At 44.3% G+C, this 27,427-nt stretch overlaps 1 protein-coding gene across 1 annotated transcript in view; it reads right to left on the bottom strand.

Moving 5' to 3' along the window:
* Positions 1-457: 457 nt before the first annotated feature.
* Positions 458-27,427, bottom strand: part of AP1B1 (adaptor related protein complex 1 subunit beta 1) — a 33,745-nt gene continuing 6,775 nt past the window's right edge. Inside the window, 18 exon segments of the mRNA XM_070763049.1 lie at positions 458-1,037; positions 5,355-5,509; positions 6,442-6,528; positions 7,474-7,558; positions 8,776-8,905; positions 11,233-11,378; positions 12,675-12,815; positions 15,362-15,560; positions 17,281-17,540; positions 18,650-18,748; positions 18,882-19,047; positions 19,744-19,859; positions 20,042-20,137; positions 20,583-20,703; positions 22,441-22,523; positions 22,525-22,663; positions 23,767-23,957; positions 26,272-26,517. Of these exon segments, the coding sequence (XP_070619150.1) occupies positions 963-1,037; positions 5,355-5,509; positions 6,442-6,528; positions 7,474-7,558; positions 8,776-8,905; positions 11,233-11,378; positions 12,675-12,815; positions 15,362-15,560; positions 17,281-17,540; positions 18,650-18,748; positions 18,882-19,047; positions 19,744-19,859; positions 20,042-20,137; positions 20,583-20,703; positions 22,441-22,523; positions 22,525-22,663; positions 23,767-23,957; positions 26,272-26,517 (2,535 nt within the window). The 3' untranslated portion in view covers positions 458-962.

Raw genomic sequence — 27,427 nt, 5'->3', positions numbered from 1 at the left:
TCAGTTTTCAACTGTGACAGCCTCCTGCAACCCTCTGCCTGCAAAAACAGGCTTCCGAGTTCAGTTTTCAGCTATCACAGCCTCCTGCAACTCTCTGCCTGCAAAAACAGACCGGAGATCCGTTTTCAGCTATCACGGTCTCCTGCAACCCTCTGCCAGCAAAAATAGACTTTGGAGATTTTCAGCTATCACGGCCTCCTGCAACCCTCTGCCAGCAAAAACAGACTTCGGAAATCCGTTTTCAGCTGTGATGGCCTCCTGCAACCCTCTGCCAGCGAAAATGGAGCTTGGGAGGGCCAGTCCTTCTGTTTCCAGGGCAGCCCTGCGGGCCACGTCTAAACACCCCATGGGCTGGATCCGCCCCCCTCCCCGAGCCTTAAGTTTGACACCCCCGATCTACACCCAAGAGGCCTTTCACGAAAGCGTAGCAGTCACAACATATATGGTTTTCCCGCTCTGGAGGTGGTCATCATTGATTGATTTATTTGAGGTGGGAGAAGAGCAAAGACCACAAGGATATATGCTTGAAGGGCGCAGCGGACGTTCCCAGCTGCAGCTGCAACACAGCGCTCGTGCAAAGCCTGTGTGGTTTCAAACACACAAAGCGCCTCGAGGACACGGGCGGCCTCAACAGAGGAACACGGCAGGCTTTGATACACACACACAAAGACGCACGCGCATAAAAATAGGGAGCCGGGTTTCCTTCACCCCGCCCCCTGCTGCTCCATGCGCCGACTTCCGCGGGGGTGGGTGGGTTTCCTCCATTCCAGCCTCTCGCGATAAACCCAGCCGTCTGATCCCCAAAAATATCGGTCTTCCTTCCAAACGGGGTGGGTGGGAGATATGGAGGGTTTTTTTGGGGGGGGGCGGTTGTTTCTTGGAATTCGGCGTTTTTGTTTCTCACAATTTGGTCCCTCTGTCGGGTCTCTGCCGCAGGGGGGGTGGGGGGAAAGAGGAGCTTTTCAATTTTTCAGGATGGTTTCGTAGGCTTGGAAAACGTGCTGGGTGACTTCGGGAGCGCGGCACTTCAGCGAGAGCTGCAAAGAGAAGAAGAGGGAGGTGAGGAGCGGCGGGTGGGAGTCCTCGGAGGGGGCGAGACGGGTTAGTAAATGAAAAGCGGGGTTCAAATGCAGAAGGGGGAAAGCAGGGAGAGGCCCAGAAAAAGCTCGAAGATGTAAAAAGGTTCGGCCAAGTCGTTCCGAGAAAAAAGCTAGCGGCTTCTGCGAACAATCTGACTATGGTTTACGGACAGCAATAGCACTTATAGACTGCCTTATAGCGCTTTTCAGCCCTCTCTAAGCGGTTTACAGAGTCTGCCTCTTGCCCCCAAACAATCCGGGCCCTCATTTTACCGACCACGGAAAGCAGGGTGCCCAGGGGGAAAGCATTTTGAAATTCCCTGTAACTTGCGATCTAGTTAAGGCTGCGGTCGTAGATGACAAACGGCTAAGCCATGGAGAAATATCGGTAGCTGAGGAAGCAAGTTGTTGCTACAGTTATGCTCATTTTTGCTTGACTCTGCCAGGCAGCGCGATCCTGTTTATTTGGGGGTTTTTTACATGATTTTTTTCCTGACTTTTAAACATTTTAATAGTTTTTCCCCCCTTATTCTGTTTTTTTCACAAATTCCCTGATAATAATACCGGCAGGCCTGGGGGCCATGAATTACATCTTCCATGGCCAAATTGTATGAATAGTGTGTATGCATATTATTATGACTACCTACCTATCTATCTATCTATCTATCTATCTATCTATCTATCTATCTATCTATCTATCTATCTATCTAATCTATTCTCTATTTATCTATCTATCTTTCTATCTATCTATCATCCTTCTATCTATCTATCTATCTATCTATCTATCTATCTATCTATCTATCTATCAATCTATCTATCTATCTATCTATCTATCTATCTAATCTATTCTCTATTTATCTATCTATCTTTCTATCTATCTATCATCCTTCTATCTATCTATCTATCTATCTATCTATCATCTATCTAATCTATCTATCTATCTATCTATCTATCTGTCATCTATCTATCTATCTATCTATCTATCTATCTATCTATCTATCTATCTATCATCTATCTATCTATCTATCTATCTATCTAATCTATCTATCTATCTATCTATCTGTCATCTATCTATCTATCTATCTATCTATCTATCTATCTATCTATCTATCTATCAATCTATCTATCTATCTATCTATCTAATCTATTCTCTATTTATCTATCTATCTTTCTATCTATCTATCATCCTTCTATCTATCTATCTATCTATCTATCTATCTGTCATCTATCTATCTATCTATCTATCTATCATCTATCTATCTATCTATCTATCTAATCTATCTATCTATCTATCTATCTATCTATCTGTCATCTATCTATCTATCTATCTATCTATCTATCTATCTATCTATCTATCTATCTATCTATCTATCTATCTATTAGATAGGGGCTCAGTTTTTAGATATTATATTCCACTTCTTTTTATTGCTGTATCTTTTTGTGTATTGTATGATATTATTCTGTAAGCTGCCCTGAGTCCTTTGGGATTGGGAGGCATAGAAGTCGCATAACTAAATAAATAAACAAACAAATAAATAATTCCCTGATATTTCCCGAACCGCCGATTTCCCTGATAATTCCCTGATTGTTTTTCAGGTTTGCTGGACACCCTGAAAAGTTTCGGACAAGTCATTCAGAAAGGAGAGCAAAAGGCTATACAGTGGTCCCCCGATCATTGCGAGGGTTCCGTTCCAGGACCCCTCGCAATGATCGGTTTTTCGCGAAGTAGCGCTGCAGAAGTAAAAACACCATCTGCTCATGCGCAGATGGTGTTTTTACTTCCGCCGCAGCAGCGAGGAGCCGAAGATTGGGGTTTCCCCGCCACCCACGCAAACTCCTCGCTGCTGCCGCGCCCGCCGCTTGTCTTGTCCGCCCGCCGCTTGTCCGCCGCCTGCCTGCCTGTGCGCCCGCCGCTCGCCCGCCCTTCGCCCGCCCACGCCGTTCACTCGCGCCGCTTCCCAGCTGAGTCCTGAAGCCAGAAGGCAAAGGCGAACTTCCGCGTTTGGCTTCGGGACTCAGCTAGGAAGCGGCGCTGGGGTTTCCCCACTGCACACGCAAACTCCTCGCTGCCGCTCGCCCACCCTTCGCCCGCCCACGCCGTTCGCTCGCGCCGCTTCCCAGCTGAGTCCTGAAGCCAATTCGCTTCAGGACTCAGCTGGGAAGCGGCGCGAGCGAACGGCGTAGGCGGGCGAAGGGCGGGCGAGCGGCGGGCGCGCGGGCAGGCAGGCGGCGGACAAGCGGCGGGCGCGGCAGCAGCAAGGAGTTTGCGTGGGCGGTGGGGAAACTCCTCGCTGATGCCCGCCGCTCGCCCTCCCGCCAGCAAGAGGGGGAAGACCCAGGGAAGCCGCCCAGCAGCTGATCTGCCCGGCGCCATCTACGCATGCGTGGCCATAGAAAAAAAGGGCGTGCATGCGCAGATGGTGTTTTGACTTCCGGGTTGAAAAATCGCCATATAGCCGTTCGCAATGATCGGGATCGCGATACCCGGGGGATCACTGTATATTGTTAAAATAGATATAAAGAAGTAGATTTTATATAGTATGGCAGTATATTAAGAAATTTTAAGTATAAGTTTTTTTTCTTTAATTAATTGAGTTTAAACGGTTTAATTATACTATTAAAGAGAAAATATAGAGCTGAATGTTATACTTTAGTAATATAATGATAAAACGTATGGATATTAGAATTGATTTTAAGTATATCAAAATGGAAACATAAAAGCAGATGTTATAATATACAGTGGTACCTCAAGATACGAACCCCTCGTCTTACGAACAACTCAAGATACGAACCCGGGGTTCAGAAAAAAATTGCCTCTTCTTACGAACTTTTTTTGTGTTACGAACGCCAAACCCGAACTTCCGGGTTTGGCGTTCGGAGGCTGCTGGGAAGCCGTGCGGCTGTTTTAAAAGGTGACAGCCGGGCTGGGGGGCTTCCCAGCAGCCTCCCGAAGTCGAACGCCAAACGTGAACTTCCGCGTCACCTTTTAAAACAGCCGCGCGGCTTCCCAGCAGCCTCCGAATGCCAAACCCAGAAGTTCGGGTTTGGCGTTCATAACACGAAAAAAGTTCGTAAGAAGAGGCACATTTTTTCTGAACCGTTCGGAGGCTGCTGGGAAGCTGCGCGGCTGTTTTAAAAGGTGACAGCCGGGCGGCGCGGCTTTCCAGCAGCCTCCGAACACCAAACGCGGAAGTTTGGGTTTGGCGTTCGGCTTCGGGAGACGGCTGGGAAGCCGCGCGGCTGTTTTAAAAGGTCACAGCCGGGCGGCAGCGTTTTTTTTGTGAGGTTTTTTTGGGGTTGCACGGATTAATTGACTTTACATTGTTTCCTATGGGAAACAATGTTTCGTCTTACGAACCTTTCGTCTTACGAACCTCCCCCTGGAGCCAATTAGGTTCGTAAGACGAGGTATGACTGTAGTTGTATATTAAGAATTGTTTTTCTGTATTGATCTGATTATAGTTAGACTTTCTTTTTTTTGTATTAGTTAGACTTCTATGACTAGCGGAGCAAAGGCAGCTCCATTAAATGTTAAATGTCGTTTGTATTGTTTGTCTTAAAGAAAAATCAATTTTTTTTAAAAAGGAGAAAAGGCTAGCGGCTGCTGCGAAGAATCTGACGGATAGCAATAGCACTTATAGACCGCTTTCTAGCCTTCTTCTCTAAGTGGTTTACATAAACCATCCTCTTGCCCCCCAAACAATCCGGGTCCTCATTTTACCGACCACGGAAGGAGGGAAGGCTGAGTCGACTTGGAGCCTGGTGAGATTCGAACTGCCGAACTGCTGGCAGTACAAACCCCAACTTGTGTTGAGCAGAGGAAATGCATTTTTTGTAGTCCAGAGGTGTTAAAAAGCCAGGCTGGAGACAGTACGAATGGCTCTGGTGAGAAAAGAGTGGCTGGCTTGCTTAATAAAAAATGGGGACAATCAAGAGAGAAGCAAAGGTATTTTGAGCTAACCTCTAGATCCTGTAAGTTGAAGGGGGGGGCAGGCCCGAGGGAGGGGGCCGATGGCCAGGCAGCAACGGAACGGAAGAAAGCAACACAAAAAGAAAAGGGAAAAAATAAATGAGATTACATTGCCGTCCCAAGAGAAAAGAAAGGCAGGGAGGAAGCTCGTATTGTCTCGATCAATTTGCAGAATTTTGGAACGGACCGACCTCAATTGAAACGGGTGGAAGAAATCTAAGTGCCAAAAAAAAAACGGTGGAAAGGATGCTCCCAAAATTTGCTGGACCTCCCACCCAACTGGACCAGGAGAAAGGGAGCCATACCGTGAAGTTCGGACTCCCGGGCTGAATTCTCAGCTCAGCCAGGACGCAAATTCCGTTGGTGAGCTTGAGCGATTGGTATAGCATGTCCTGTCCTTCTACGTTCCTCTTGGCGATGGTGAAGATGTTGTTACCTTGCAGTTTGCTGCTCGCAGTCTCTGTCCAATCGGAAAGCAAATGTTTTGTTTTTAATTTTTAAAGATTTTTTTTTTTTAAATGCCTTTATTGTTTATATTCATCGCTATTTGGAATATTAAAAATTAAAAGGGATGCATTAATAGATTTTTCATTGATTGAATCAGGTAAAAACAACAGTAATAAATCCATTAAATATCAACGTAAATTAAATTAAAAACTAAATAATTAAATAAAAGCGGAAAACCCCTATGTCTTAAACTTAAAAAAAAAAATACAGTGGTACCTCGACCTACAAACGCCTCCACTTACGAACTTTTCCAGATCAGAACCGGGTGTTCAAGATTTTTTTTGCCTCTTCTCAAGAACCGTTTTCCACTTACAAACCCGAGCCTCCGAAACTGTAACCGGAAAAGGCAGGGAGAAGCCTCCGTGGGGCCTCTCTAGGAATCTCCTGGGAGGAAACAGGGCCGGAAAAGGCGGGGAGAAGCCTCCGAGGGGCCTCTCTAGGAATCTCCTGGGAGGAAGCAGGGCTGGAAAAGGCGGGGAGAAGCCTCCGTGGGGCCTCTCTAGGAATCTCCTGGGAGGAAACAGGGCCTCCACCCTCCCTGTGGTTTCCCCAATGGCAATCATTATTTGCTTTTACATTGACTCCTATGGGAAATATTGCTTCTTCTTACAAACTTTTCTACTGGTCGTGGAACCAATTAAGTTCGTAAGTAGAGGTGCCACTGTATCTGCCATTCTTTAAAATTGTATTAAATATGAAGTCCCTCCGTTGTAACTTTCTGACTCATGAACTAGGAGACTGTTTCCAGGTTCCAGCCTGTTTTTTTTTTAAAAAAAATCCGTAACAATTTGAGGATCTGGCTGTGACAGTCCGTTCTGTGCATATTTAAGATGGATGTTTTCAAACTTCTGGAAACCTTGGCCATAACCTTAATTCTCTTCTCACCTGCGCTAAGCGGACAGTCTTTAATCTGGAACTGGGCTTCGTTCTCGTTGGGAATGTCCTTCCATGTGGCCAGGAATATCTGCCGTTCTAGCCGGAAAAAAGAATTTAGAAACTAGATCAATTGAATATAGGAATAAAAGAGAGACAGAAACATAGAAGATTGACGGCAGAAAAAGACCTCCTGGTCCATCTAGTCTGCCCTTATACTATTTCCTGTATTTTATCTTAGGGTGGATCTATGTTTATCCCAGGCATGTTTAGATTCAGTGACTGTGGATTGAAGTTGGACTGCTGGAAGTTTGTTCCAAGCATCTACAACTCTTTCAGTCAAATAATATTTTCTCACGTTGCTTCTGATCTTTCCCCCAACTAACCTCAGATTGTGTCCCCTAGTTCTTGGGTTCACTTTCCTATTAAAAACACTTCCCTCCTGGACCTTATTTAACCCTTTAACGTATTTAAAGGCTTCGATCGCGTCCCCCCTTTTCCTTCTGTCCTCCAGACTATACAGATTGAGTTCATGAAGTCTTTCCTGATACGTTTTATGCTTAAGACCTTCCACCATTCTTGTAGCCCGTCTTTGGACCCGTTCAATTTTGTCAATATCTTTTTGTAGGTGAGGTCTCCAGAACTGGACACAGTATTATTCCAAATGGGGTCTCACCAGCGCTCTATACAGCGGGATCAGGTTCTTGCACAGATCTTAAAGCTCACAATAAACCTTTACAAGCCGTTCGATCCGTCGGGATCTCCTGTCGCTTGGGAGTCTATTTGCAGCCATCCGTTTAGGGACTGTCCAAAGTTACAACAGCCCTGGAAAAGCCAGATTCACTTAATGACCTTGCGATTAACTTAACAAACTGCAGGAATTCACTTTAACGAATGTGGCGAGAAAGTTCATAAAAATGGAACAAAACGCACTCAACAAATTTTCTCACTTCGCGGCATCAGTTTTGGGCTCAACTTGGGGTTCGTAAGTCGAGGGCCACCTGTGCTTGGGAGAGTTTTCCAACCACCGAGACTTCGACTTACCCATTTTCCCGTCTTCCACAAAGAGAATATATACAGGATACAGGGTGCTGAAGTAGAAGACGTCGATATTGTTTTTCACAGCCACCTGAAAGCCAAAAAGGCAAGACAGCAGTTCAGGACAATCAAAAAATATCAGAGTTGGACTGGCCCTCCAGCTTTCATGCCTAAGGTGGAACTAGAACTTACAGTCACCTGGCGACTAGCCCTAAGTCACCCAGCTGGCTTTCATGCTTAAGGTAGGACTAGAACTCACCGAAACCTGGTGATTGGCCCAAAGTTGCCCAGCTGGTTTTCATACTTAAGGTGGAACTAGAATTCACCAACACCTGGTGATAGGCCCAAAGTCGCCCAGCTGGTTTTCATACTTAAGGTGGAACTAGAATTCACCAACACCTGGTGATAGGCCAAAAGTCGCCCAGCTGGTTTTCATACTTAAGGTGGAACTAGAATTCACCAACATCTGGTGATAGGCCAAAAGTCGCCCAGCTGGTTTTCATACTTAGTGTGGAACTAGAATTCACCCACACCTGGTGATTGGCCCAAAGTCACCCAGCTGGTTTTCATACTTAAGGTGGAACTAGAATTCACCAACACCTGGTGATAGGCCCAAAGTCACCCAGCTGGTTTTCATACTTAAGGTGGAACTAGAATTCACCAACACCTGGTGATAGGCCAAAAGTCACCCAGCTGGTTTTCATACTTAAGGTGGAACTAGAATTCACCAACACCTGGTGATTGGCCCAAAGTCGCCCAGCTGGTTTTCATACTTAAGGTGGAACTAGAACTCACAGTCACCTGGTGATTGTCCCAAAGTCACCCAGCTGGTTTTCATACTTAAAGTGGAACTAGAACTCACAGTCACCTGATGACTGGCCCAAAGTCACCCAACTGGCTTTCATGCCTAAGGTGGAACTAGAAGTCATCGACACCTGGTAATTTGCCGAAAGTCATCCAGCCAGCTTTCATACTTAAGGTGGAACTAGAAGTCACAGTCGCCTGGTGATTGGCCCAAAGTCACCCAGTTAATGGGACTAAAATCTCCTTGAGATTGGTCCAAAGTTACCTAGTCAGCTTTCATTCCTAACTGGGACTAGAACTCCCCGTCTCCTAGTTTCTAGGCCGGTAGTTTAACCACTAACCCAAACTGGTTCCAGGTGTTTATAGAATGAACTTCTGCTCCCTGTGAGATACACCCACTTCTTTCCCCCCAAAGACGCCATCCCTACAAGTCTTGGGCCCTCAACTGCTGCCCGGCCTCTTAAAAGACCCTCCGCTCCTCCTCCGTTGGCCCTTTGGGCTCACCTGTAGGTTATTCAGGGGGTCCATCTTCATGACTGAACCCACAGTGTTGAGGGGAAGAGAGATCTCCACGTTCTGGTTGGGGGCGAGGGGGGTGTGGACTTGCAGAGGGGCAGCGGGGGCCAAACCGAAGCTGGGGAGAAACGGCCGGAGAGAGAGAGACAGGTGACCCATATGTTGGTGGACAGGACAGAAAACGGCTGTAAACATGAATTATGCCCTTCCTTGACGGGGTCAAATTGCCTGGCACAGATCTCCCAAACAATGTTTTTCCCCAAATGCCATCACTCTGCTAAACAAATAATTTCCTCCACACTGTCAAACCATATACGAAGTCTGCACTACTACTACTGCTACTTTTTTCCCCATCATTCCTATCACCCATCTCCTCCCAATTATTTATTTGTTTATTGGACTTGTATGTAGCCATAAAACGAGCATCTAACCTGTGGCGTTGAGCCTTGAAACTGGGGCGTTCGTAGGTCGGGCATTTGTATTTTTCATACATTTTTAAAAAATAAAATAAATAAAACAAACAAAAATAAAATACAATAAATATAATAAAATAATTAAATAAAATAATTAAAATAAAATAACAAATTAAAAATAATACAATTAATTAAAATGAAATAATAAATAAAATACAAAATAAAATAAATAGAATAAAATACAATTAATTAAAATGAAATAATAAATAAAATACAAAATAAAATACATAGAATAAAATACAATTAATTAAAATAAAATAATAAATAAAATAAAATAAAACAATAAAATAAAATAATAAAACAAAATAAAATAAAGTGAAAGCCGCATTCAATTTTGGGGGGGGTGGGGGTGTAATTTTTTTTTATTTTTCCCTCCATACAAACTTTTTTCAATACGTTTTAAAAATACCTACCTTCATATTACAATAAAAACAGTATCAAATTAGTAAAACAAATATAATTGCACCCCAAAAATTACTAGTTCCAAATTAATTACTTCCAGTACTGTATTCATCAAACCTCCCAGCCTTGACCTCTAATTTTGTCATCTAGATATCCAATTTTCTACTAATCGAATTCCACGTTGATTTCCTTTTAATCTTATTAAATTAATTTCCTCTTCATTTCAATTGGATTTGTATGCCGCCCCTCTCCATAGACTCGGGGCGGCTAACAACAGTGGTAAAAACAACATACGACAATTCAATACTAAAGAAGCTAAAAACCCTTATTTTAAAACCAATCATACATACAAACATACCGTACATAAATTGTAGAAGCCTAGGGGGAAAGAATATCTCAGTTCCCCCATGCCTGACGACAGAGGTGGGTTTTAAGAAGCTTGCGAAAGGCAAGGAGGGTGGGGGCTATTCTGATCTCTGGGGGGAGTTGGTTCCAGAGGGCCGGGGCTGCCACAGAGAAGGCTCTTCCCCTGGGTCCCGCCAAACGAGATTGTTTAGTCGACGGGACCCGGAGAAGGCCCACTCTGTGGGACCTAATTGGTCGCTGGGATTCGTGCGGCAGAAGGCGGTCCCGGAGATAAATCCAGATAGGCCATTATGCCTACTCCCCATTTTTATACATTCTCCTTAAAATAACTAAAAACCCCTATACAGTGATCCCTCCATTATCGCGAGGGTTCCGTTCCAAGACCCCTCGCGATAATCGATTTTTCGCGATGTAGGGTTGCGGAAGTAAAAACACCATCTGCGCATGCGCGCCCTTTTTCCATGGCCGCGCATGCGCAGATGGTGGAGTTTGCGTGGGCGGCGGGGAAACCCCGATCTTCGTCTGCTCGCTGCTGCTGCGGCCACCCAGCAGCTCATGTGCTCGGCGGCAGCAGCGAGGAGACAAAGATCGGGGTTTCCCCGCCGCCCACGCAAAGGGGAATCCCCGCCCGCCGCCCGCCAGCAAGAGGGGGAGAGAAAGAGAGAGAAGGAAAGAAAGAGATGAGAGAGGGAGGAAGAGAGTGTGAGAGAGGAAGAAGCAGGATAGAGAAAGAGAGAGAGAAAGAAAGATGAGAAAGGAAGGAAGAGAGTGACGTCATCGGGTGGGAAAAATCGCGATATAGCGTTTCGTGAAGCTCGGGATCGCGAAAATCGAGGGATCACTGTACGGCCTCTTCGTAGCTAATATTAAAAAAAAGACTTATAAACTGCGGGGAAAAAGTTATAGTAATGAAAAGAAAAAAAGAACCGAACACGATTACTATTAAAATTAAAAAAGAATCAATAAAACAAAGGTGGGACTTCGTTAGCTACATTCAATTTGATGGGCAACTACTGGAGCCTTCTCCAACCTAGTTGGCTGGGGATTCTGGGCCTCGGAGTAAGGCCACGCTGCTGGTATGCCTCTTCAGCCAACTTCTTAGAGGATTCGGCATCATCGAGCCAGCCGCTCAGGATAATGGCGATCGTCATCATCAGAGGCTGCCCAACAGGTGTGTTTATAGAGGGGTGACGATGGTTTTTACCTGTTCCGGTTGAACTGGATGGCGAAATCCGACATGACCTGCAAGGCTTTGTTGGACAACGTGAGGTCCATGGAGAGGGAGCCGGCCCGGCGACTGAACGTTCCTGAGATCTCCAGGCCTTTGGCCTTTACCGCGGGGAGCCACACCTAAAACCAGAGAAGGCCACGCAAGGTTGGGCCACCAAGGTCCTCCAGAAAGATGCCCAAGAGTCAACCCACCAGGCCAGGAGTAGACAAAGTTGGCTCTTCTATGACTTGTGGACTTCAACTCCCAGAATTCTTGAGACAATCATGCTTGGTCAGGAATCCTGGGAGTTGACGTCCATGTGTCATAGAAGAGCCAACTTTGCCTACCCCTGCACCAGGCCAAAAGTATCTAAAGGATGGATCGTGGCAATTGGAGCAAACTCTTGTTCATCAGAGATGGCTTTCTAACTTAACTGATGAGAAACATAGAAGATTGACGGCAGAAAAAGACCTCCTGGTCCATCTAGTCTGCCCTTGTACTATTTCTTGTATTTTATCTTAGGATGGATCTATGTTTATCCCAGGCATGTTAAAATTCAGTGACTGTGGATTCTTCCTACCTTCTTTCCCTTCCTTCCTTCCTTCTCTTTCTTTCCTTCCTTCTCTTTCTTTCTTTCCTTCCTTCTCTTTCTTTCTTTCCTTCCTTCTCTTTCTTTCCTTCCTTCTCTTTCTTTCCTTCCTTCTCTTTCTTTCTTTCCTTCCTTCCTTCTCTTTCTTTCTTTCCTTCCTTCCTTCTCTTTCTTTCCTTCCTTCTCTTTCTTTCCTTCCTTCCTTCCTTCTCTTTCTTTCTTTCCTTCCTTCTCTTTCTTTCCTTCCTTCCCTCTTTCCTTCCTTCCTTCTCTCTTTCTTTCCTTCCTTCCTTCCCTTTCTTCCTTCTTTCCTTCCACCCGTCCTTCCTCATTTATAGAAACATAGAAGACTGATGGCAGAAAAAGACCTCATGGTCCATCTAGTCTGCCCTTATACTATTTCCTGTATTTTATCTTAGGGTGGATCTATGCTTATCCCAGGCATGTTTAAATTCAGTGACTGTGGATTGACCAACCACGTCTGCTGGACGTTTGTTCCAAGCATCTACGATTCTTTCAGTCAAATAATATTTTCTCACGTTGCTTCTGATCTTTCCCCCAACTAACCTCAGGTTGTGTCCCCTTGTTCTTGTGTTCACTTTCCTATTAAAAACACTTCCCTCCTGAACCTTATTTAACCCTTTAACGTATTTAAATGTTTCAATCATGTCCCCCCTTTTCCTTCTGTCCTCCAGACTAGACAGATGGAGTTCATGAGGTCCTTCCTGATCAGTTTTGTGCTTAAGGCCTCCCACCATTTCTGTAGCCCGTCTTTGGACCCGTTCAATTTGATCCATATCTTTTCACACAGCCCTACAAGAGATCCTACAAGAGGAAAGCTACTCACGGTTTTGGTAGCAACGTGGGACCCCGACAGGTTGCTCACGCCTCCGGCCAGGTCAAAGAGGTCTCCCAGCCCGCCTCCGAGGGGTCCTCCCAGGTTGGAGGGCATGACCGTACTGGGGGCTGCAAAACTGGGCCCTCCCATCTGCAGGAGAAGAACGGAAGGGAGGGCGTTCGCAATGGGGGGCGAAACGCTGTTGCAAAAAAAATGGGTAGAAGAACACACACCCCACCCAAAAAAAAAATCCGGGAACCCAAGAGATCCCTTGCAAAGGATTCCAAGGAATGAAGTCCTTTGTCCCTCCAACTAACAGAGAATCCAATGACCGACTTGGATTAGTAGATTCATCCCATATCAAACAAGGAGCCCTGGTTGTTGGGGCACCTCGATCGTATGTCCGCCCACATCTCCACGCCCCCCAACTTTGCCCAAAGGGGAGAGGGTGAGGGGTGGTGGTGGCAGGCTTAGGGTAACGGGAAAGGAGGAGCGGAAACCTACCCCTTCGGGTTCTTCCCCCATCTTGAAAGAGAAGCAGGGGAGCGGGAGGCGAAGAGAAGAACAGTAGTAGCAGCAACAGCAGGAGAAAGAAAAAAGGAAGGAAGGAAGGGAGGAAGGGAGGGAGGGAAGGAAGGAAGGAGAGGAAGGAAAGTGGGAGGGGAAAGAAAGGAACAGGGAGGGAGGGAGAAAGAAAGAGGGGAGGAAGGAAGAAGAGAGAGAGGAAAGGAAGAGAGGGGGAGGGAGAAAGAAAGAAAGAAAGGGGGAAGGAAGGAAGGAAGGAGAGAGAGATGAAAGGAAGAGAGGGGGAGGGAGGGAGAAAGAAAGAAAGAGGGAAGGAAGCAGAGAGAGAGGAAAGGAAGAGAGTGGGAGGGAGGGAGAAAGAAAGAAAGAAGGAAGGAGAGAGAGGAAAGGAAGAGAGGGGGAGGGAGGGAGAAAGAAAGAGGGAAGGAAGGAAGGAGAGAGAGAGGAAAGGAAGAGGGGGAGGGAGGGAGAAAGAAAGAAAAAAAGAAAGAGGGAAGGAAGGAGAGAGGAAAGGAAGAGAGGGGGAGGGAGGGAAAGGAAGAGAGGGGGAGGGAGGGAAAGGAAGAGAGGGGGAGGGAGGGAGAAAAGAAGGAAGGAAGGAAAGGCAGGAAGGAAAGAGGGAGGGGAAAGGAAGGAAGTGGGAGAAGGAAAGAAAGAAAGAAAAAAAGAAAGAAGGAAGGAGAGAGAGAGGAAAGGAAGAGAGTGGGAGGGAGGGAGAAAAGAAGGAAGGAAGACAGGGGAGGGCAAAATGGGGAGAAAGGAGACAAGAAGGGAGGGGTGAAAAGTTAGTTTGCTCAGCAACACAACAGGGAAAAGCTAGCCCACATGCTACAGAGGGTTCCCACTGGTGTGTGTGTGTGTGAGTTTGTGCACGCACACACACACCATTCTTAGCCATCTGGAAAAAGCTGCCCTGCAAGTTGGCATAGAATAGAATATAGAAAATGAATAGAATATAAAATAGAATATAGAAAATGAATAGAATATAAAATAGAATATAGAAAATGAATAGAATATAAAATAGAATATAGAAAATGAATAGAATATAAAATAGAATATAGAAAATGAATAGAATATAAAATAGAATATAGAAAATGAATAGAATATAAAATAGAATATAGAAAATGAATAGAATATAAAATAGAATATAGAAAATGAATAGAATATAAAATAGAATATAGAAAATGAATAGAATATAAAATAGAATATAGAAAATGAATAGAATATAAAATAGAATATAGAAAATGAATAGAATATAAAATAGAATATAGAAAATGAATAGAATATAAAATAGAATATAGAAAATGAATAGAATATAAAATAGAATATAGAAAATGAATAGAATATAAAATAGAATATAGAAAATGAATAGAATATAAAATAGAATATAGAAAATGAATAGAATATAAAATAGAATATAGAAAATGAATAGAATATAAAATAGAATATAGAAAATGAATAGAATATAAAATAGAATATAGAAAATGAATAGAATATAAAATAGAATATAGAAAATGAATAGAATATAAAATAGAATATAGAAAATGAATAGAATATAAAATAGAATATAGAAAATGAATAGAATATAAAATAGAATATAGAAAATGAATAGAATATAAAATAGAATATAGAAAATGAATAGAATATAAAATAGAATATAGAAAATGAATAGAATATAAAATAGAATATAGAAAATGAATAGAATATAAAATAGAATATAGAAAATGAATAGAATATAAAATAGAATATAGAAAATGAATAGAATATAAAATAGAATATAGAAAATGAATAGAATATAAAATAGAATATAGAAAATGAATAGAATATAGAAAATGAATGGAACAGGAGAGAATTAAATTGGAATAGGATGGGATGGAATAGAATCCTAGGAGGCTTCATAGAAATTGGCAAGTTTACTCTTTCTTTCTTTCTTTCCAAAAGCAAAAAGAAAAATATACTCATCTGCATTATTATTATTATTATTATTATTATTATTATTATTATTATTATTATTTTACTGCAACGACACTGTCACTTGCAGGGGCTTCTCTTACAAGGTCAGAGAAATGTGCAACCTTCTAGATCTTTTTCTTAATTTTTTAAATTTTGGGGGGCAAAAGCTTCTCTGGATTCGGAGGCCGCCAACCGGCGCGATGCTAAGCGAAACATACCAGGCTATCCAAGCCACCGCCGAGAAGGTCCACGGCTCCCATCTGCACCGAGGAGGCAGCAACCGGGGGGCTGCTGACGGGGGGTCCGAGGTCAAGGTTCAAGAGGTCCCCCAACAGATCCCCCTGGGTGGGGATGACGGCCGGTTGCTCCGAAGGCGGCACCCCCGCGGAAACATCTGGACTTTCAGCACTCTCGCTGCTGTGTTAATGGAAGAGACATGGGGGGAGGTTTCAAAAATAATAATAATAATTATTATTATTATTATTAATTACTATTATTATTATTAAAATATTTCTTTCTTTTGACACACGCATACCGCTGTTCTTATATGTAGAATTAAGTATGTTTGGCCTTTTTCATACTTTTCATGTGTTGTTCCCAGTACAGTGATACCTTGTCTTACAAATTTAACCCTTTTTCAAGCCAAAGTGCCTGTTATTGCGCTGGTGGGATTCCCCTGAAGCTCCCCTGCTTGGGAAACCCCACCTCCTGACTTCAGCCATGCTGTAAGGAAATCCCAGGAGGGGAATCCCAGCAGTGCAAAAACGGGCGCTCCGCTGGCAACGGAAGTCCAGAGGTGGGGTTTCCCAGCGAAATCGCACCATCGCAAAAACACAGAAGTCCGGAGGAGGGGTTTCCCATGGATTCTCAGGGGAATCCCAGCAGCGGAATCCCAGCAGTGCAAAAACGAGCGCTCCACTTGCAACGGAAGTCCAGAGGTGGGGTTTCCCAGCGAGGGAAGCCTCAGCGAAATCGCACCATTGCAAAAACACAGAAGTCCGGATGTGGGTTTTCCCATGGATTCTCAGGGGAATCCCAGCAGGGGAATCCCAGCAGCGCAAAAACGGGCACTCCGCTTGCAACGGAAGTCCGGAGGTGGGGTTTCCCAGCAAGGGAAGCCTCAGCGAAATCGCACCATCGCAAAAACACAGAAGTCCGGAGGTGGGTTTTCCCATGGATTCTCAGGGGAATCCCAGCAGGGGAATCCCAGCAGTGCAAAAACGGGCGCTCCGCTTGCAACGGAAGTCCAGAGGTGGGGTTTCCCAGGGAGGGAAGCCTCAGCGAAATCGCACCATCGCGAAAACACAGGAGTCCGGAGGTGGGTTTTCCCATGGATTCTCAGGGGAATCCCAGCAGGGGAATCCCAGCAGTGCAAAAACGGGCGCTCCGCTTGCAACGGAAGTCCAGAGGTGGGGTTTCCCAGGGAGGGAAGCCTCAGCGAAATCGCACCATCGCGAAAACACAGAAGTCCGGAGGTGGGTTTTCCCATGGATTCTCAGGGGAATCCCAGCAGGGGAATCCCAGCAGTGCAAAAACAGGCGCTCCGCTTGCAACGGAAGTCCGGAGGTGGGGTTTCCCATGGATTCTCAGGGGAATCCCAGCAGGGGAATCCCAGCAGTGCAAAAACGGGCGCTCCGCTTGCAACGGAAGTCCAGAGGTGGGGTTTCCCAGGGAGGGAAGCCTCAGCGAAATCGCACCATCGCGAAAACACAGAAGTCCGGAGGTGGGTTTTCCCATGGATTCTCAGGGGAATCTCAGCAGGGGAATCCCAGCAGTGCAAAAACGGGCGCTCCGCTTGCAACGGAAGTCCGGAGGTGGGGTTTCCCATGGATTCTCAGGGGAATCTCAGCAGGGGAATCCCAGCAGTGCAAAAACGGGCGCTCCGCTTGCAACGGAAGTCCGGAGGTGGGGTTTCCCACCGGCGGTGGCGGCGAAAAAAGTTCATAAGAAGAGGCAAAAAAAATCCAAACCCCGGGTTCGTATCTCGAAAAGTTCGTACGACAAGGGGTTCATATCACGAGGTACCACTGTAATTGTATAGGTGTTATATGCTACCTATAAAATATTTTGTACCAATTCTCTTTATAAGCTGTGGCCAATGTCAATGAATCGGCGGGGATTTCGGAACCCGACTTACGAGCCTGTCCGGGGCGGGAGGCTTTTGTGAACGACGCCTCTGCTCCCCTCCACGAAGGCGCTGGGAGGCTTGTGGTAGACGGAGGCCAGGGTGCCGATGTAGCAGATCAACTCGTCCAGCAGGGTCGGCTCGATCAGGTCGGTCTCCTCGGAAATAAGAGGCTTTTCGGCCAGGACCACCTCCTTGGCTGCCACGGGATCCGTCGAGAGCAGGCGCCAGTAGATGTAGCCCCGGTCCCTCAAGTCGGGGTTGTCCGAATCCTACCAGGTTGGGAGAGAGGGGAAGAAAGAGGGAGGGAAATAATTTATTTAGCCCTCGGCTTCATTTAGTGACCGTTCAAACGGTAGGTAGAAGCAGATATATATCTCTCTGGCCACAATGAGAATAGATATCTGCTGAGCAAAACTCCGTACTGGGGATAGGAAAGGCAACGGGCCAGTACATACTCGGCTCCATTCAGTTGCCTCAGCATCACCCCGTAAGAGATTACGGGGTCTTTAAACAATGATTTAGTGACTGTTCAAAGTTACAACTGCCCTGAAAAAAGTGATTTAGCACCGTTTTTCACACTTACGTCCACTTTTCATAGAAACACAGAAGACTGACGGCAGAAAAAGACCTCCTGGTCCATCTAGTCTGCCCTTATACTATTTCCTGAATTTTATCTTAGGATGGATCTATGTTTATCCCAGGCATGTTTAAATTCAGTTACTTTGTGGATTCTTCCTTCCTTCTTTCCCTTCCTTCCTTCTTTCTGTTCCTTCTCTTTCTTTCCTTCCTCCCTCCCTTCCTCATTCATAGAAACCTAGAAGATTGACGGCAGAAAAAGACCTCCTGGTCCATCTAGTCTGCCCTTATACTATTTCCTGTACTTTATCTTGCTTAGGTTTACATCCAGTTACTCTGGATTGACCAACCATGCCTGCTGGAAGTTTGTTCCAAGCATCTACGATTCTTTCAGTCAAATATTTTCTCACGCTGCTTCTGATCTTTCCCCCAACTAACCTCAGATTGTGCTCCCTTGTTCTTGTGTTCACTTTCCTATTAAAAACACTTCCCCCTGTACCTTATTTAACCCTTTAAATGTTTCGATCGTGTCCCCCCTTTTCCTTCTGTCCTCCAGACTGTACAGATGGAGTTCATGAAGTCTTTCCTGATAAGTTTGATGCTTAAGACCTTCCACCATTTTTGTAGCCCGTCTTTGGACCCATTCAATTTGATCCGTATGTTTTCACAATTATGACGGCATCCTCAGGGTCACCAGATTTACAACCGCCCCATTTAGTGTCCGTTCAAAGTTATAACAGCCCTGGAAAAGGGCTTTGGGTGGGCTTTTTCAGTGGCCGGGAGGGGAGCCAGGTTTTTGTACCTGCGTGGCCAGGCTCAACACCTGCTGAACCAGCTCTTGCGTCTCGGTGGGCTTCTTAAGAAAGAGCTTCACGATGGCCGTCAGCAACTGAAGCTGGACCTAAGCGGGCGAGAAACGGATCCGAGGTTAAAGAGAGGCAGCCGATTGGTTTCTTGCTGAAGGCTCAGACGAGGAGGAGGTATTCGGGGGTTCTCCCAGACCCCGGACCTAACCCGCCGCTGAGGCCCAGCACCTGGGTGCTTTCATCATGGAATCCCTCCAGGAAGCTCTCCAGCAGCTCATCCGCGTTGTCAATGCGCTCTGCGTATTCTCCCACGATCCAGATCATGGCGGCTCGGGCTTCCGGTTCGTCGAGGGAGTCCAGGTTCTCGCACAAGGTAGCGATCACACTTTCATATCTGGGAAGGAAGGAAAAAATAGGAAAGAAGGAAGGAAGGAAGAAAAATAGGAAGGAAGGAAGGAAGGAAGGAAGAAGGGAGGGAAGGAAGAAAAATAGGAAGGAAGGAAGGAAGAAGGGAGGGAAGGAAGAAAAATAGGAAGGAAGGAAGGAAGGAAGGAGGGAGGGAGGGAAGGAAGGAAGAAAAATAGGAAGGAAGGAAGGAGGGAGGAAGAGAACAAAGGAAGGAAAAATAGGAAGGAAGGAAGAAAGGAGGGAAGGAAGGAAGGAGGGAGGGAGGAAGGAAGGAAGAAGGGAGGGCGGGAGGGAGGGAAAGAAGGAAGAAAAATAGGAAGGAAGGAAGGAAGGAGGGAGGGAGGGAGGGGAAGGAAGAAAAATAGGAAGGAAGGAAGGAAGGGAGGGAGGGAGGGAGGGAGGGAGGGAGGAAGGGCAATAGAACATTGACTTATGTACTGAGCTTTTACAGACCTTATTAAGCGGTTTGCAGAGTCAGCATATATTGCCCCCTACAGTCTGGATCCTCACTTGACCCACCTCGGAAGGAGGGAAGGCTGAGTTGACCTTGAGCCTGTCGAGATTCGAACTGCCCAAATTGCAGTCAGCTGCCTGCAGCCTGCAGTCCTTAGCAAATACCCAATTCCTCAAGCCAAGAAAAAAATAAAATTAAATAAAAAATTTAAAAAAGGGGGTTCCTTACTTGTTTGGGTACTTGCGGAAAATGTCCTTGATGACCACAATCGCTTCCTGCACCACGTAGTTGACTTTGGTCTGGATGAGATCCAACAACGTGCTCACACAGCGCTCGGCAGATTGCTGGAAACGGGGGAAGAAGAGGGAAGGGGGGGGGTAAATTTACAAAGAAGAAAACCAAACCAGGTTGAGTCAGTCAAGACGTTGGCGGAGGGTCTAAATCATTAACGGGAAGGGGGGGAAGGAGGAAGCGAGGAGACAGTGAGAATTTAGAGGCCTGCTGTCCTTTCCCGCCAAGGTCTCACCTCAACCTTAATGGCGCATCGGCCGATGGCTCGGACCGCTTTCCTGACAAAATCCACGTCCACTTCGGTTGCGTATTCCTTTAACTCGGCAAGAACCTGCAAAGGGACAAGGAGGGGAATGGAGGCCGGACAGGTTAGCACAAAGGCAGCCGTTTCTCTCTCCGAGAAAGTGAGAAGCAAAAAAATTGGCAAAATCTCGTGCGCCCGCAAAATCTCATGCACCTGCATAATAATAATAATAATAATAATAATAATAATAATAATAATAATAATAATAATAATAGTAGTAGTATTAGTAATAATAATTTATTAGATTTGTATGCCACCCTTTTCCGAGGATTCGGAGTGGCTCAAAAATCTCGTGAGGGCATTCATGCACAAGATTTTGGTTATTTTTTTTGCTTCCGCACCAAACCCCTACCAAATTTGGGGTTTCCTTCCCAAAACTCTGCATGTTTCTGAAAGGCCTGGCTGGATCTCTGATGGGTCGGATGAGATTTGCAAAGCAGGTAGGTGGAAGTTTCATTTTTAAGGACTCTACCTGTGCGATGTTGGCCTGAGAGGCCAGGCGGATCATAATGTCCAGCTTCTCCAGCTTGACGTAGATTGGGTCGTTGTACTTCACAAAGAAAACTTTCATCTCGTGCTTGAGGATTTCAGGCCTGGAGAAGAAAAGAGAAGAAGAAGTGAGGAAATAATGAAATTCGACTGCCGTGTTTTTTCCATCCAGGTTAAAGTCAGGGGGCCCCAAACTTTAAAACTTGCGGACTTCAACTCCCAGAATTCTCCAGCCAGCTGGGAGTTAAAAGTCCACAAGTCTTAAAAGTTGCCAATATCAGAATAACCCGAGTCCTTCAGGACTGGGCGGCACAGAAGTCGAAATAAATAAATAAATAAATAAATAAATAAATAAATAAATAAATAAAATAAACTAGATATTTATGCATGTAATAATAATAATTATTATTATTATTTATTAGATTTGTCTGCCGCCCCTCTCCGAGGACTCAGAGCGGCTCACAACAAAATACAATATCACAAATCCAATATGTTAAAAAAGCACATAAAGTTGATTCCAGAGTGCTGGGGCCGCCACAGAGAAGGCTCTTCCCCTGGATCCCGCCAGACGACATTGTTTAGTCAACGGGACCTGGAGAAGGCCGACTGTAATACAAATGAAACAGAGGTTGAAAAAGAAATGGGTGACTCAATCTACTGAAAACAATCTTTTTTTATATTATACTGCTCAAAAAAATAAAGGGAACACTCAAAGAACATATCCTAGATTTGAATGAATGAAATATTCTCATTGAATACTTTGTTTTGTACGAAGTTGAATGGGCTGAGAACATGTGAAATTGATGGTCAATCAGTGTTGCTTCCTAAGTGGACAGTTTGATTTCACAGAAGTTTGATTTACTTGGGAGTTATATTGTGTTGTTTAAGTGTTCCCTTTATTTTCTTTGAGCTGTGTATATAATATAGACCATTATATAGAAATATATAATGTTCAAACATATACACTGCTCAAAAAAATAAAGGGAACACTCAAATAAGACATCCCCGATCTGAATAAATGAAATATTCTCTATTGAATACTTCGTTCTGTATAAAGTTGAATGTGCACAACAGCAGGTGAAATTGATGGTCAATCAGTGTTGCTTCCTAAGTGGACAGTTCGATTTCACAGAAGTTTGATTTACTTGGAGTTATATTCTGTTGTTCGAGTGTTCCCTTTATTTATTTATTTTTTGAGCAGTGTATAATAATAATAGGGCACAATAGAAACATAGAAGTCTGACGGTAGAAAAAGACCTCATGGTCCATCTACAATAAAGTTATCGAAGCGTGGAACTCATTGCCGGACTCAATTGTGTCAACCCCTAACCCCTAACATTTCTCCCTTAGACTCTCCACGATTGACCTCTCCAGGTTCCTAAGAGGCCAGTAAGGGGCGTACATAAGTGCACTGGTGTGCCTTTCGTCCCCTGTCCAATTGTCTTTCCTTCCTCTCACTTATCATATATATTTTCTTTCTTTCATATATCTTCTCCTCTAAGTTCACTTTACCCTTATATGTCTGTTTTTCTTCCTATGTATTTGTGTATTAGACAAATGAATAAATAAATAAAAATAAATGAAATAAATAAATGATATTGCAATGGAGATAATTTTATGATCTGTTTTACAGTAGTCGTTAAGCACAGTCGGGAAGTGAATCTGGAGTCGTTAAGCGAAGCCATGGATGGCTAGGGACCTCGCTTTAACTGACAACTTAGAACTTCGAGGCTGAGCGAAACCATTCTTACAACACGGTGTTGAGTGTGAATCCAGCCAGCCTACTGCTAGGAATGCTGGTCCCTTTCCCACCCATCCCCAGATGTGCAAGAGAAATTCACCTTTTTTGCACAATCAAGTTGATGTTCCGGAGGGCTACATATTGAAGTTCCGGTTCGGCGGAGAGTAGAGTGACAAGTGGAGGGGGCCAGCTTCTTCAGCAGAGTCCCGTAATAATCTAGATCCTTTGAAAGCATCTCCGTGAACTTCATCAACACCTTCACGGCGGAAAGGACCACGGCGGAGTTGGCGTGTGACAGCCGGGGGGTCACCCGCTCACAGATGCTGGAAAAAGAAGGAAGGGACAGAGGTCTCTTTGAGACTCAGGGAACGGATCTCAGCTCTGGCTTGGCTTTGCGGTCATCCAGTTGACCTCTACCGTCTTTCCCTGAAATTAGGCCCTCCTCTGACAATAAACCCTTCTCCCAAAAATAAGCCCTCCTCCAAAAATAAACCCTCTGTGAAAATAAGCCCTTCCCCTGAAAACAAACTCTTCCCCAAAAATAATCCTTCCTCCCAAAAAGCCCTCCCCCAAAACAAGCACTTCCCCTGAAAATAAACTCTTCCTAGAAAATAAGCCCTCTTGTGAAAATAAACCCTTCCCCTAAAAAATTATCCCTCCTCCAAAAAAAGCCCTCCTTGAAAATAAATCCCTCCCACAAAAATAAATCCTTCCCCCCCCCCAAATAAGTCATCCCTGAAAATGGGGGAAACAGGATATCTATCTATCTATCTATCTATCTATCTATCTATCTATCTATCTATCTATCTATCTATCTATCTATCTATCTATCTATCTATCTATCTCATATTTCTATCTATCTATCTATCTATCTATCTATCTATCTATCTATCTATCCATCCATCTAATCTATCTTTATCTATCCACTTATCAATATGTTTCTTTCTATTTCTATCTCTATTATATCTTCATCTTTCTATCTATCTATCTATCTATCTATCTATCTATCTATCTATCTATTTAGCCATCTATCCATCCATCCAATCTATCTTATCTATCTATCCATCTATCAATATGTTTCTTTCTATTTCTATCTCTATTATAGATTTAGACTTATTGGATTTATATGCCGCCCCTCTCCGCAAACTTTCTTTCTTTCTTTCTATCTATCTATCTATCTATCTATCTATCTATCTATCTATCATCTATCTATCATCTATCTATCTATCTATCTATCTATCTATCTATCTATCTATCTATCTATCTATCTATCTATCTATTTCTATCTATATATCATCCATCTATCATCTACTGTTTTTCCCTGAAAATAAGACCCTTATTGCCATGCACTCAAAAGCCCGATTGGCCTTATTATCAGGGGAGGTCTTATTTAAGGGGAAACAGAGCCAAGCTGCACCTCCATTACCTCTGAGCTTCACGATCATCTTTGGGCATATAGTTAGCCAGGCAGTCTAAAATGAAGATCTGGCCCCATTCGGTGCATTCGTTCAGAGCGGTCAGCAGCTTGTTGATGGACTGCGGGTTCAAGTCGAGCAGGTTGCTGCTGGGGTGGGACTCGGCGATCTCCGAGAGGGCCGCGACCGCATTCGCCACCACCTAAACGAAGGAGAACAAACCCTGAACACCATACTTTCAAGCAAATGGAAACGCCATTCGTTTTCAATCCTCTCCCTCTCTCGGTAGGGAAAGCGAGTAGAAAGCTTGGCTGCATAGCTAGAGGTATCACAAGCAGGAAGAGGGAGATTGTGACCCCGCTATATAGAGCCCTGGTGAGACCCCATTTGGAAGACCGTGTCCAGTTCTGGAGACCTCACCTACAAAAAGATATGGATGAAATTGAACGGGTCCAAAGATGAGTTACAAGAATGGTGGAAGGCCTTAAGCATCAAACTTTATCAGGAAAGACTTCATGAACTCCATCTGTACAGTCTGGAGGACAGAAGGGAAAGGGGGGGACGGAATTGAAACATTTAAATATATTAAAGGGTTAAATAAGGTTCAGGAGGGAACCCCCCAAAAAGAGGGCACAATCTGAAGTTAGTTGGGGGAAAGATCAGAAGCAACATGAGAAAATATTATTTTAGTGAAAGAGTAGTAGATGTTTGGAACAAACTTCCAGCAGACGTGGGTGGTAAATCCATAGGAACTGAATTTAAAATATAGGAAATAGTATAAGGGCAGAGTAGATGGACCAGGTCTTTTTCGACCGTCAATCTTCTATGTTTCTATGAATGAGGAAGGATGGGAGGAAGGAAAGAAGGAAGGAAAGAAAAGGAAGGAAGGAAGGAAGGAAGGAAGGATCCACAGTCACTGAATTGAAACACACCTGGGATAAATATAGATCCATCCTAAGATAAAATACAAGAAATAGTATAAGGGCAGACTAGATGGACCAGGAGGTCTTTTTCTGCCGCCAATCTTCTATGTTTCTAGGTTTCTTGATCCCTTCCTCTCCCCTCCCTTCTCCTCCCCCTCGCTTGATCTCCTCTTGTCCTCTCTCCTCTGCTCCCTCCTCCCCTCCATCTCTTCCTCCCCTCCTCCCACTTCTTTGCTCAAGGACATTCTTACCAGCTAATACAGTACTGGCACCCAGCCAAAGGTTTTAGTGCCCTAATGAAAAGATTATGGAAACATAGAAACACAGAAGATTGACCGCAGAAAAAGACCTCCGGGTTCATCTACTCTGCCCTTGTACTATTTCCTGTATTTTATCTTAGGATGGATCTAGGTTCATCCCAGGCATGTTTAAATTCAGTGACTGTGGATTCTTCCTTCCTTCCTTCCTTCCTTCCTCCTTCTTTCCTTCCTTCCTTCCTTCCTTCTTTCCTTAGAAATATTGAAACCTAGAAGGTTGATGGCAGAAAAAGACCTCATGGTCCATCTAGTCTGCCCTTATACTATTTCCTGTATTTTATCTTAGGGTGGATCTATGTTTATCCCAGGCATGTTTCAATCCAGTGACTGTGAATTTGCCAACCACGTCTGCTGGAAGTTTGTTCCAAGCATCTACTACTCTTTCACAGTCAAATAATATTTTCTCATTTTGCTTCTGATCTTTCCCCCAACTAACTTCAGATTTTGTCCCCTTGTTCTTGGGTTCACTTTCCTATTAAAAACACTTCCCTCCTGAACCTTATTTAACCCTTTCACATATTTAAATGTTTCAATCATGTCCCCCCTTTTCCTTCTGTCCTCCAGACTCTACAGATGGAGCCCATAAAGTCTTTCCTGATAAGTTTTATGCTGAAGACCTTCCACCATTTTTGTAGCCCGTCTTTGGACTCCGTTCAGTTTGATCCATCTCTTTTTGTAGGTGAGGTCTCCAGAACTGGACACAGTATTATTCCAAATGTGGTCTCACCAGCGCTCTATACAGCGGGATCACAATCTCCCTCTTCCTGCTTGTGATACCTCTAGCTATGCAGCCAAGCATCCTACTCGCTTTCCCTACCACCTGACTGCACTGTTCACCCATTTGGAGACTGTCAGAAATCACGACCCCTAAATCCTTCTCTTCTGAAGTTTTTGCTAACACAGAACTGCCAATGCAATACTCAGATTGAGGATTCCTTTTGCTCAAGCGCATTATTTTACATTTGGAAGCATTCAACTGCAGTTTCCATTGCTTTGACCATTTATCTAGTAAAGCTAAATCATTTACCATATTACAGACGCCTCCAGGAATATCAACCCTATTGCACACTTTAGAGTCATCGGCAAATAGGCAAACCTTCCCTACCAAACCTTCCCCTATGTCGCTCACAAACATATTAAAAAGAATAGGACCCAGAACAGACCCTTGTGGCACACCGCTTGTAACCTGTCCCTGCTCAGTATTATTCCAAATGGGGTCTCACCAGTGCTCTATACAGTGGTCATCCCAACCTCCCGCAAAGAAAGAAGCACTCACCATTGGGTTGGAGTCCGAGATGAGATCTTTCAGGGTATCCAGGAATCCTTGGTCCTCCACCAGCTGGGCGTTGATGTCGTGGAGCTTCGCCACGCAGACGGCGGCTGTTTTCCGCACGTAGGGGTCCTCATCCTTCAGGCACTTCCGCAACGGCTCGCAGAGATACTCGGTGATCTTGTCCACTCGGATGCAGCCCATCGTACGGACCGCCAGGGCTCGGATGAGGGGGTTCGGATCTTCGCAGTCCTGGTGAGAATTGAGAGAAACTGTACGGGGCGGCCTGCCAGTTTGCAGGAGGCGGTTCTGCCGGCGGCGAGATCCTTGGTTTGGAGCGAAAGGATTCTCCTCTTAGTGAAATCCCAGGAAAGCTGCCAGGCAGAAAATCAAACCGTTTCTGCCAGAATAGAATAGAATAGAATATAGAATAGAATCTCAATAGAATAGAATAGGAGAATGGAATAGAGTGGAATGAAATGGAATAATAATAATAATAGAATGAAAGGGATATAATTTTTTTTTATATTAATGGGTTTTTAATTGTTTCTAACATCAGACTACTATTGTACACTGCTTTATTGTTGCTGTTAGCTGCCCTGAGTCTCTGGAGAGGGGCGGCATACAAATCCAATAAATAAATAAATAAATAAATAATATAAGAGTTTGGTTGTGATGTGTGTAAAATTACTGTAATGTTTTAAAAATGAAACATTGAATAAATAAAGCATGAAAAAAGAATAGAATAGAATAGAAAATAGAATAGAGTAGAGTAGAGTAGAGTAGAGTGGAACGGAACGGAACAGAACAGAATTCCTTATTGGCCAAGTGTAATTGGACACACAAGGAATTTGTCTTTGGTGCAGATGCTCTCAGTGTACATAAGAGAAAAGATAGAATAGAATGGAATAGAATAGAATAGAATAGGAGTAGAGTGGAATAGGAGAAAGGAATGGAGTGGAATGAAATAAAATAATAATAATAGAATGAAATGGATATAAGAGATTGGTTGTGATGTGTGTAAAATTACTGTAATGTTTTAAAAATGAAACATTGAATAAATAAAGCATTAAAAAAAGAATAGAATAGAATTTTTTATTGGCCAAGTGTGATTGGACACACATCGAATTTGTCTTTGGTGCCGATGCTCCCAGTGTACATA

Source organism: Erythrolamprus reginae, chromosome 10 (genome assembly GCF_031021105.1).
Source record: "Erythrolamprus reginae isolate rEryReg1 chromosome 10, rEryReg1.hap1, whole genome shotgun sequence".
Classification (NCBI taxonomy): Eukaryota; Metazoa; Chordata; class Lepidosauria; order Squamata; family Dipsadidae; genus Erythrolamprus; species Erythrolamprus reginae.
This window is presented reverse-complemented; position numbering and strand designations above follow the sequence as displayed.